This window comes from Rhopalosiphum padi, chromosome 2 (assembly GCF_020882245.1).
Source record: "Rhopalosiphum padi isolate XX-2018 chromosome 2, ASM2088224v1, whole genome shotgun sequence".
Lineage (NCBI taxonomy): Eukaryota > Metazoa > Arthropoda > Insecta > Hemiptera > Aphididae > Rhopalosiphum > Rhopalosiphum padi.
This window is the reverse complement of record NC_083598.1, coordinates 44211415-44224417: the sequence shown is the minus strand read 5'-3', so window position 1 is coordinate 44224417 and position 13003 is coordinate 44211415. Positions and strand designations below refer to the sequence as shown.

The following is a 13003-nucleotide window of genomic DNA, read 5'->3' as shown; positions in this document are numbered from 1 at the left end:
AGCATGTTTCAACTCTGACAATATTAAAACATCTCGGATTCTCGGATTGAAATCAAAAGGAAATTATTATCAAAACATTCGACAATCAGTCAATAAAATTTCTAAATCCCATGCTGACATGCTTTATAATTTTTAATGTTTCTATACAATCGCCAGTCGGTGTATACATTATACATAACAAGTAATAATGAATATAACACGACGTTTTTGTGTTCAGTGGCTAGTGTCTACCTACATAAATAATTTATATTCATTTCAAATAATTAGTAGAAACACGATAATATATTAATATTATATAGTTAATTATGTATATTTAATATCGCGTTTACCTATATGGCTATATAGCCTATATATATGATATAGTATACATAAACCTACATATTATGTCTATAATATATATGATGGTAACAACTAATAAATAATATTATGTTTAATGTGATGAGTAATCCTCACACCCGGCATTTTGTTTGTTGCACCCTTGATTTTATAAAATCTGTGTCACGGTGCAATGACAGTAATTTAAATTTCAAAATTATAATCCCGTATAAATGCTACGCAGAGTCGGATAAGCTATATTAGATGCATATTATTCGTTTATTAATTTATTAGGTATACATATTGCAAAATATAGCAAACGCGTTATATCTTGTACCTAACTATGTAATAATAATAACCATGATGCCTATTACTATTGCGTAATGAAAAATAATAACAGTCGTCCGGTTATTATGAGTCGTAAAACTGTGAAAGTAGATAGGATAGGACAGGTAGGTATGGGCAAATTTGCGTTGTCACGTAAATACTAAATAGTAATATAATCGTAATAACTAATAACAATATCTCGGAACGGCGCAATAATTTAGCGCGGGTGTCGAGGTCACACTGAGACTACGCGTCGCGTTCGTAGTGAAAGGCAAGCACTTCGCCGCGGCTCGTCCGTTGACGAGTTCACGGCGAGCGCGAAAACGCCGTCGCCGGCCGCCAACGACCACGACCGAATGGCAGTATCGTGTCGTATCGCCGCCACCTCGCTCTATCTACGGTTTCGCGTTGTCAATCGGTACCGTCGTGCTACCGCTGTTTTCGTCGGCCGACTACCGCGAAAACACGACGGAATCGGAACGGGCCGCCACCATTACCATCGAGACGTGAGTACGATTTACGACCATTGCATCGTAGAAACCGACTATATTGTTAAAATAATAAAAAATAAACGAGACGTTGTAATTTTTACGTCCACTGTAGTCGACGACGTGTCGGCCGTTTCAGAAACGGTGCGCACCGGTCGTCTAATGTGATAATGTGATATCGCCGAACTGAAATGATAACCGCAGTTTTTATTTTCGTGTGATAAGAGATAACAGCGATGTGGCGTGAAATCGCGTTCCGGGGTGAACAGCTGATGATCGGTCGCCGACGCACCGTGTGTTGCAGCGTGTCCGCCGTGTGACCCGCCGATTATACGAATTTATAATGTTTCAAATGTTTGTATAATACACCTATTTTAAAAATATAAACTCGCCATTTTTTCCTCTCTCTATCTCTATACCGTTATAATATTTCCACTTCGTTAACACGATCGTGTTATAATATTTTAACGCATCATGGTTTGTACAATTTTTTTCGGTCAGCTTTGTGCAGGTATATTTTGAAAATATTCAGTCCAGATGATATACATATAAGATATGAAGGTAGTAGGTACACACGTGATAGTAACTTACTATAGATTTTTTTTAACGTAAGTCGTAAGGTATTTTTATACGTTCAACGTCCCATTTTAGCTTTCATATTTAGCTAATAATGTTTGTCATATCTTTGTTTTTGTTCACATCATTTACACATCATTACCGACTGCGATATTAATATTATACTGTTACATGTTGTGATCGATCAGCATGGCGATAGTTTTTGAAATCTTGTCTATGTAAATATCTCACTTAGCGATAACCTATTACCTATATAATACGCAATTATTATTTCTCTCCGGGTATTTAATTATTTTTATCAAATGGTTTCATTTTTAAGGAGGACGTTACACCCGTCTGTGTCGTGTATCATCTACTCATCTCCGTCTTCTTAATGAATAACATACAATTTAAAGTTCAAAAGAGTCCGTTTTACTATTTTATTTTTAAAACAAAAAATCTACGCAATATTTGTTTTCTTTTTCAGATCCATATGTTAGTTAGATAAATAAAACGCATTCATATAAAATTGTTTCGATGATTTTTAATTAATCTTAAAAGAAAATCATCTATTTCGAAAATTATAAAGGAAATTGTTTTTTTTTTCAAAAAAAATCAAAATTATTATTTTCTAAATATTTTGTAATGAATTATTATATTTTAAAAATTACTATTAAAGACATAAAATAAAAAAAATACATGAATATGTTTTGTCTATGTGGCGCGTGGGATAGAAAGAGAAACAAATAATGCGCTGGTACCTATACTCTATATAGTCTATATTATAATATTAGAGTGAATTAACCTACATCATTAAACTCAAAGGTTAGAATAATATTCTAGGGCAACTTGTAAGGTTTTTTTTTTTGTAAATTTTAAAATGTTCATAATTTATTACTTTCTAAATTAAAATATCATAATAACCTTTCGAAGTAATATATACGATAGATAAGAATATTATCTTTAAAGTCTATAATTGGTCAATTTACTACACTATATTAAAAATAACAGTAAGGGACAGATGGGTCTTACGGGATTGTGGTTTGCCAGTTAGATTACTCAGCTTTATTTCGTTGTTGTCTACGACTGGATATCAGGATAAATATATGCATTTTGATGTAGAACGAATTTTTTTATGTAAAATTTGCTGTTTCACGTTAAGAGGATGCTGTCAGCGCAATATTTGTTTTTTCTCTCTGACTCATGCGTAACATAGATAAAACGCTTTCACCTAAAATTATTTTATGATATTTGAGTAATCTTAGAGTAAAATCACCTATTACAAAAATTATAAAATATTTTTGAAATAATGACATAGCGGTTTTATATTTTATTATTATTTGATTTTGTATTGGTTTTTACAGGGGTTTTACACTGCAAATTTTGTTATATTTTATTTGTCTTATTTGTTCTAATGTTTGTAGCAGCGGCGTACTTAGACCTAAATTTTTTTGTGAGGGGGGATCCCCCTGTTATTACATCACTAGTTTGTAATTGTTTAAAGTAATATAAATGTATGATACATATTATTTGAACATATTTTTGAATTATTTGTGCTTATTAACGCATATTTTGACCTTTTTGTTTTGCATATTTGCCACATTTTTACTGCATATAATTCCAGTCTCTACATAATATGAGTATAACGTCCTCTTCGCAAATAATAACCTCTTCTCGGTTTATTTTTATTAGAAATTTGGCAGTAAGTTAAATTTTTGTATAACATTTTATCCTTCATAATATCATAGTCATGATAATGGTTGAGTAAAAAAACTATGTACTGATATCGAAAATACAATTTTTATCAAAGTTGTTTACATAGTGTGTTTAACGTTTTATTTTTTATCTATATTTATAGTGTATCTGACTAGGAATTATATTTTAAAAAGTAGGGAATCATTAAGATTTGGGTGTATTTTAAATCTTTTACAATTTTTTTATTTTTGTGGTTATATTAAAATCAATGATAAATCGTTGTATATAGTACTACGAGTATGTACAAAAAAAAACAACAATTATTTTGAAAATTTCATCATTTTAAGAACATAATAAACGTGTACGTTCCGTACCTATATGATTTATTTTATTAATTTACTTATAATTAATAAATTTAATGAGTATTAGTAACTTAATTAGGTTTAGTTACGTATCAACTAATTTAATATAGTGCAGTAAATGTGTGTAAAATGTGCAGTAAAAGTGTTGATAAGAGAGATGGATAACATTTTATTAATTTTGTATCAATTTATTGTATAGGTGAAAGGTATATTTAACAAAGTATACATTGTATTGATAAAATTACATTGTTATTTTATCAAAAAATTTCCTTACTGACAATATGCATTTTTATTCAATTCAACTCTATACTTGTTAAACCAATAAAGATATTGCTAAAAAGTTTAATAAATAACAATTTTCTTTGTAACAGAAACAATTTTTCATTTCAAAGTAACAATTTTCTGTGTTAAAGTAACAACTACTTTAAAGCTAAAAACAACAAAATTATTGTTTTATTTACATAGTGTTTGTTACTCGTAATAAACTCTTATTTTTTACTATTATAACTACGTAGATATAACAAATGTTTTGTCGGCTCAAGAGTGACAAGGATATTGCTAAAATAATGTATATATTGTTTTGTTTTCGTGTATGAATTTCATTCAATGTAATTACAAAAAGTTTCATGTCTACATTAAACATTTTTTGAATTACATTATTAAACAGCAAACAAAATCGTTTGAGTAAAAATTTTGAAATTTTAAACGTTTATAAAAAATAATTGTACTTGAATATATTTGATATTTTTAAATTTTTGTAATAGTTATAGTTTTTAGAAGCCTTGTATTAAATACAATATATTTTGGCTGAGATATAAAAATTCTATTTACATAATTCGAAAAAAAAACTATAAAGTATATAAGTTTTAAATTTCTTTATAGACTATATAAATACATGTGTATCTATCAAAATATTTGTTGAAAATATAAGGTATTTACGACTAGTCTAAGTCTTTCTTTCCAAATCACAAATAAAAAAATAAAAATCGATTTTATGGATAACAGTTAGTATATGTAAATAGTCCAGTTTTCTCACTGTTTTATCCCGATTATATGAAAAAGTAGTGGGAATTTTTACTTTAAATCCTATAGAATACCAACTAGATTAAATTTGCTACTAAAAACCTCTCAATTTTAAAGATTAATGAATACATTTTTGCTTCAAAACGTGAAGATAATGAACCAACGTTGGTCTCTCATATGATTTTTGTACTCGGTCTACGGTTATCAGTCATCACTCATCAGTATACTTATCACATATCCGTAACTTAAATGTTGGTATTTTTTGTTAGCACTTTCTCGAAATTCCCGTTTTATATTATAACTGAAATAGTTTTTGTGATAAGTTTAAATGACTACCACAAAAAAATAAAAAATAAAATGGGTACAAAATTCTAATATTATAAAATATAAATTGATACATATAAGATCATTTAAGCGCCACTATGAAATGGTGGTGCCATATATGCTAAAAATTATGCAGCACGTCATGTTAAGGTAGCTCTAGCATGTTATGACAAATAGATAAACAATACCGGCACCATCTACGAATAAAATTTGAAATTATGAGGGTAATATATATTTTATTAATATATTGTATTTTAATCATTATTTCAAGATTTTTAACATTGGTTTACTCATTAATTTTATTATTTATACATTTTCTTTAAAATGATGTTTATGGAGATAGGTAGCAGTGATGCATTTTGATGTTTTATACGTAGTGTATATTAGTGTGACAACCATATCATCTGTGTATGTAGAAAGTGTGTATATGTTCGGAATCGACTGTAACAAATAAACTCTCATGTTTCTGTCATGATATGAAAACGTTAAGTTTCCTAATTTCTTGCACAGGTATCTACCAATTGTCAATATACGAAGTTAAGTGATAAGAATTCTGAACACGAATTTTAATTATAAAAATAATATAAATATATTATTAATATGTTTACTATATTTATAATTTAGGTACATACATTTAATTTCCAATATATACAACCATAAATCATAATTATTAATTATTATATTAGTAGGCACTTCATATTTTAAGGCTTCTGCTTATTGCTACTGTAATAAATAAATATATACATATATTATAGTAATAATTTAAAAATGTTTATACATTTTATTATTTTGTTATAAAATTTCAATTAAAAAAAAAAAAATTAAATAATATAACAATGTTAATTTATTAATTATTTATAATGACTACGAGATGATTCATATAAGATTAAAATAGAACAATTTGTTAATTGTTTAATGATCAATTTAAACACTCGATTTCTTGTATAACAATTATTAATGCAGGTAATATTAGTTATAACTAATTATAAAGTACACGATGTATGATGGTTTTAAACCATGTTTTCGTTTAAATTCTACGAAATTTAACCAATAAAAACCACTGTTTAATATTTAGTGTTTACTCTTGTTTAATAAAAAATATAGATGAATGGTATTAACTGGGGCTGTATCTCATAAAATGTTATCTCTATATGCCTATATATTTTGCTTAAATACTTTAAGTTAATTAAGTAAGTATCTACTAATTCAATATAGATACATCATGCATGACAATTTTCAGAAAAATATTCCGCTAAAAGAATGCAACTTTCAGTAATCATTCAAATAAAGTAACATACATATTTAAAAATTAAGAAATAAATATTATAAATATTGTATCGTAATAACTTCAAATAAGGAAAAAAAATATTTTCTAAACATACATTTAGTGAGAAAATGATTGTACCGTTATAAAATAATATAAATGTATACACACAATATGCGTCTTGTGAATGTCTGTTAGTGTATGTGTGCATGCGTTAGCTTATTGACTATTATATAAAATAAAATTGCATTATCATTTCGACACAGATGACTGCAGCGGTTGCAGAGGCATCGGCAGCGACAGTTGCAAAGATGAGGTCGACAACTGCGGATGATGATAGCGGCTGTAGCGTGAAAGCAACAGACCTATGGGTGGATGTTAACGGCGTGGCCACTCGAGTGCTTTGTTGGGGCCAGTCGATCGACGAGGACAATAAACATGAATTAAAGCGAGTAGTGCTGTGCGTGTGCGGTAACCCAGGAATAACAGAGTTCTATGAAAAATTTCTGCAAGAAGTCTATCGAACCCTCAACGTTCCTGTCTGGGTGTTATCGCATGCAGGTACAAATTTAATGTTGTTATTATTTTTTACATTTTCACTATTTTCAGCTGTTTACTTAGTATTTCTGCAATTCAATTTTTTAGTATAACTGTGTATAACAGTTATATTATAATATAACTAATTATTATTATTATCATTTAAATGAAGTCTATCTATTCAAATATACCTCGGAAATGTTTATGGTTTTTTTTCAAATCAACAAATAAAAATTTATTAAAATTATTGTAATTGTGTAGGTGCCTACTTGTGGTTTCTTTTAAACATATTGACATTCATCAAACCATAATTAATTTTGATTCAATTTATATCTAACTGTATGAAAAATAATTTGAATTTTTGTAAAATAGGTATTTGTAATTTATAAACTGCTGGACCTATAGTTGTAACTTATCAAATACATAAAGTGCAGTTGTAAAAAAAGTTTTTATCAGTAGAGCGCTTTAAACAGACTTTTATTTGCACTAGTTATTTTAAATTTTTAAGACTACGAATACTTAAATTCCAAATATATTAAAACATTTTCGCTAGAATAGCATGGAAAATCTTTACATTGTTATTAAATCTTTTATCAATAATATATACCTATATACGAATGAATATTCTTTATTAAGCAATTATATTAAAATAAATACATAACACGTTATACTTTACCATATTTTCGTTTTCGCATGTACATATGTATACACACACATATATATAGTTTATAATGTTTCGATTATCTTAATAAATAGGTAATAGGTACCTAAATTGTATTATTTTTATTTATTTTTTATTTTACAATGTGTTCAATACCTTAAGTAAACAAATAAAAATCCTATAGTTTGATTAATTTATAAATTTCCTGTGTAATAAAATACAACGATAAAAATAACTAATAATTATTTATTATTGTATTGGTAATTGAATAATAAGACTTTTTGTAGCACAATGACTTTTAAAATAATTAAATATGTTTACAACTAAAATACATGTAGTATAATGTTGGATGTATAGTATACACTAGTTAGTGGACAAAATTATATACGTGAAAAATATTTGGTTGTACTTCTATATATTTATACTTATACAATTTTCTTTTCTTTTGTACTATATTATTAAACGTTGAAAAAATAATATACATTTTAATAAGCTTCATATACTTATTTACAAATTAATGTTATTCAAAGTTCAGAGACTTTAACTTTTAAGATAACATAACTGTTGTTAATAAAAATTCAATCAAATCAAAAAAGTTCATTTATCATTATTTTTTCTTCTCAGGTTATCATAATGACATAACTATTATAAATCAGAATTTTTTGTGAATTATATTTTTTATTGAAAATATTAAGTGCGTAAATATATTTGTGTGAACAATTTTTTTCATTGTTTAAGTAGTAGAAAAGCATAGTTTGTAATTAGTTACTGTAATTAACTATTATTTTTACGTATACCTACTTGAATTCTGTAATAAAGTAACTTGATAAAATGTATTTTTGTATTAGATCTTTGATTATATTATCTGCGTACTATATTATTATAATGTAAAAACATATAATATACATTAATGTATTATTAAAATAACATTTGTTACTATATTATTGTCATTGAGCGGAATTCATATAGGATTTTAAAAATTATTATACAATATGTATGCTAGTTATTGCTATCAAAGTATTAATTCTATAGTTATTACTGTTATTAGTAAAATAATGATTTTATAATATAATTTTTAACTTTAAGCTAACTATTAAAATATGTATTAAAAATCTTTATTAAGTTTTAACATAAATACGTCAAAGTATTATTAATTTCCGGTTCTGCAAGTTCTATAGTCATAAAATGTATAACCAACTTTGTTATTTTCAGTAAAATCTGTTCCATAATTAAGTTATCACGGGATAATTTATCCAAATACTCTTATAGATTTGTCCATTGATTTATTAAGTATATTATTATAGAAATGTTCTTAAGTTTTGAATGAATTATTAGTTTGAAATTAACATATACTTAAGAGAATTGTAATTTTATAATTTTTATGATTCTAATTTATTCGTTTGTGTATTCAGTCAAACATCTCTCAAAGTTGATTATATTGCATAATTATTTATAAAATACAAGATGGTCTGTTATGTTTTTTATTTCCCTATATTAATATTATAACCCAACATGTGTTCACGAGTATATTTTTTTTTTAATAAACAATAATAATATATTTTTTTAAATTTTTAAATTTTTTATTACATTACAATAAATCTATATTAGATTATGATAAGTGTAAATGAAATTCAATGGGGTGGCCTGTTGAAAAAGCAATCCATTAATGGAACTTTGAGCAGTGGGAAGTTAAATTTTAGTCAACTATAATAAGTCACAGCATTAATTGCATTATAAATGTTTTAGAGGGTTACCTGGGATAGTTGCAGAATTTTAATAATTATGAAAATCAATATTTTTATATAAGTGAGTTATTAAATTTATATATTTTTAATTTTAGGCCATGAAGTTCCGCCGTCAAATTTGGGACTTACAATCCCTGACCCTAAAAAGTATCCTGATCTATACACTCTAAAGGGACAAGTAGAACATAAATTACGATTTATCGAGAAATATGTGCCAGATAATTGTGATCTATATTTAGTGGGTCATTCAATCGGGTCGAAAATTATATCAGAATTGCTAAAGGACAGTGCAATGGCCCAGAGATTGTCTGTTAAACGTTCAATATTCCTGTTTCCCACTCTACAAAAAATGCGTGAGACACCAAACGGACGTAAACTAATATTTACTGCATCAAATTTTCTATCCATCACAATATTTTTATCTTGGGTAAGATATAATAAAAACAATCTTTTTATTTTACCTATGTAGCTGTAGTATGTTTTTAGCTTTATTCATAATATCTTTATAAAATAAAATTATTAATATATAATAATATATGCATTATATTAAAATTACTATTATACTAATATGCATTTCTTAGTTTAGGTTTGGATAACATATATTGATAAACTATTAGCAGAATTAATAAGATGTAGAATAAATTAAAGATTTTAATTTTGTACAATAATTTTCATATGTGTTATAGGATAATGATTTATAACAATTAATAACAATAGGTATATTAATTAATTCTTTGAATAAATTTTTGTTGTTTCGGTTATTAATATACGTATAAATATAATCAATAACCGTTATAGAAAAGTACGGTAAACATGAATAATACATGCAAAATGCAATATATATTATAAGCTATAAAGTATTTACTATGTCGAAGTATGTAATGGTGGTTCGGAGATACCTTGGTCTCTACTCTCTTACCTAAACTTAAAATACTTATAAGTTATAACATTATAACTCAAAAACTATTATATATAGAATTTTGATTTTTAGACATTAAAATACTCCAAAAAATACAGTACTTTAGAATATAAATTTAAAAATGTACGTTGTCCTTCAATATAGTAAAAAACTTAAAAAATATTGTTTTGTTTTGACTAGAAATTATGTAAAATAAATACTTTCTAAAACGTTAATAGATTTTGAAACAATGAGTGTTGTTCGATAAAAGAATCACTCAGTATACAAATTATTACATATTATATTTTATTATCCATAAACATCGTTTTTAAATTAGGTATAGGTATGTATTAAAAATAAAAATTCTATAATAATTAATTGGGTTAGTAAGACTATGTATATGGGTTAAAGTGTTATAACTAATGAGAAATAAAAGTACACATCGGTGAGTAATATATTATAACGAGTATGCAATAGGTATTAATTATATTTACATTCTCAACTACTTATCTTATGAAGTTAGTAATAGAAATACAGGAAACAATTAATTGTTTTTATAGAACCTTTCGTAAAAATAACTCATGTATCATTTAGATTTAAAACGCTAATAACATATTATTGTTTAAAATATAACCTAATGGTGGTTTAAATATTTAATTGTTCATAATAAAAAATCTAAATATTATAATGCTTAAAATAGATTAAAAAATATTTATTTATTTAGATATTTACTACATTTCCGGCTTTCATACAAAAATTTTTGGTAAATATAACACTAATAATCATGGAAGGAGGACATGTCGATGACCATGTTATCAGGTCAGCCGTACGTTTGGTTCATCCAATGGTATTACGCAATGTATTTTCAATGGCAGTAGATGAAATGGATAAAGTATACGATTTGGACTCCAAGGTTTGTTGTAATACATTTGCTTATTTACATATTTTGACAGATTATGTAGGATTATAGATCTTACCAAATTAAACATTTTGAATTTTCAATCAAGTTTAGTAATATTTTCTATCAGTTAACAAACAGAATAAAAAATTGAACTACATTGTATAAATTCTTTAAATATGTTTTTCGCGTAGATAAAATGTATACTGTCGTAAAGCCGCATCATAATAATTATTATATATATATATGAAAAAGCTTATTTCACTATTTAACAATAACTTAAAAATTGTTCACCTTCAAAAAATTGTATGCTTTATTAATACAACGAGTTAAAAACGTAGACAATAAAAAGTGCCTAATAGGATTTCTGAGAATTCTATGAAGGATCTCGATTGTGTACTTCGCCATCTTCATTTTTTTTGACATGTTGAAAAGAACCATTACAATAGATAGTTGATGATGAATAGAAAAACTCGAAATGATTATTAGTTTACGGTTGAACAAAATCATTTATATAAATTATAAGTAGTAGCTGAATAAGTGACTATACTTTATTCAAACCTATACTAAAAAATAGGTGAAGTAATATTTTATAATTTTTTATTTATATATGTTATAGGTAGTCAAACAGATTTATATCTATCCCGAGTTTAACAGTTTAGGTATTATAAGTACCTATAATACTTTACCGACGTTTTAAAAAGTAATGGATTTTAGGGATATATACAATATACATATCACATTATAAACCTATATATCAGGACTCAAGAGAAGTAATACTAACGTAGCTTCCCTCTTACGTGGAGGTTCAAATAATAATAAAAAAGGATATAATCATATAGTAATAAACATATTTTTTTAATTTTAATTAAAATATTGTATTAAATTTTTTTATAATGTGGATTTGTGTATCCGAATTTTATATATTTATTATTTCTGTAATAAACAGAGTAGTAATTTAAATTTATAATGATGACTGATGTTATATTAATCACAAACTTATTGTAATATTCTATATTATAATAAGTAATAACCATGTAGTGTGAACTTACAAATTAGTTTAATAATTTCTTTAAATTCGTACCTATATAAAAACTGACAGCTTACAAATATACTTAACAAATTAATAAAATAATAAGTAAGTTGTTAATTGATACTTCTAGTTCTTGTGTAGCCGTGCGAGGTAATAACTTGAAAATTGATTATGGTTATAATAGATTTAAAAGAAATATATTAATATATATATTTTACTTTGTCATATATTTTATATTTATTGCATTTTTTTTTCATCAAAAAAAACTTTTAATATATAGTGGATCGGGAAACTTATAAATTATCAAAATCCAACGTGAAATTATATAGGTACTTAATATTATTGACGCCATTTTATGCCTTTACAGCCGTTGAAGGACAACGCAAAGAGATTGCACATGTACTTTGGCAAAACCGACGGTTGGTGTCCGACGTCGTTTTACGACGACATCAGCAAGTGCGTGCCGGAAGCAGATGCTGTGCTGTGTGACAAAGGCTACCAACACGCGTACGTAATCGGTTATTCCGATGAGATGGCCGGTATCGTGTGCGACTGGCTCCAACCCGACCTAGGAAACGCTGAATCACAGTGATATCGGTCGTCGTTCGCATCATACGTGCCTTCGCGTTTGAAAACGATTTTTTTTATAAATTATGATGATTTTTTTATCGACTATCGTTTTACAAATACTTTTTTGTACTTACTTTTGATACCTTTTAACTTCAAAATGTCTCATCTCATCACGAAACTAAGAAATTAAATCACAAGCCATTATAATATATAGTTTAAAATAATAACTGTATAATGTAATATATGATTGCAAAAACGACGTTGTCTGCAGTGCAGTTGTCAATTGGTATACACATTTATTTATTGTA

General features: G+C 26.4%; 1 protein-coding gene across 2 annotated transcripts; it reads left to right on the top strand.

The window, feature by feature from the left end:
- The first annotated feature begins 916 nt into the window (after nucleotides 1-916).
- On the top strand, nucleotides 917-12984 carry LOC132920653 (lipid droplet-associated hydrolase). Of its 2 annotated transcripts, none has more exons than XM_060983207.1 (5): nucleotides 917-1148; nucleotides 6620-6914; nucleotides 9392-9723; nucleotides 10919-11107; nucleotides 12493-12984. In XM_060983207.1, exons 1-5 carry the CDS (start codon nucleotides 999-1001, stop codon nucleotides 12715-12717), a joined length of 1191 nt encoding a protein of 396 aa, XP_060839190.1. In that variant the 5' UTR covers nucleotides 917-998; the 3' UTR covers nucleotides 12718-12984. The 2 variants fall into 2 exon arrangements, with proteins under 2 accessions (XP_060839190.1, XP_060839191.1); XM_060983208.1 differs by lacking the exon at nucleotides 917-1148 and adding an exon at nucleotides 1199-1484.
- The last annotated feature ends 19 nt before the right edge of the window (nucleotides 12985-13003 follow it).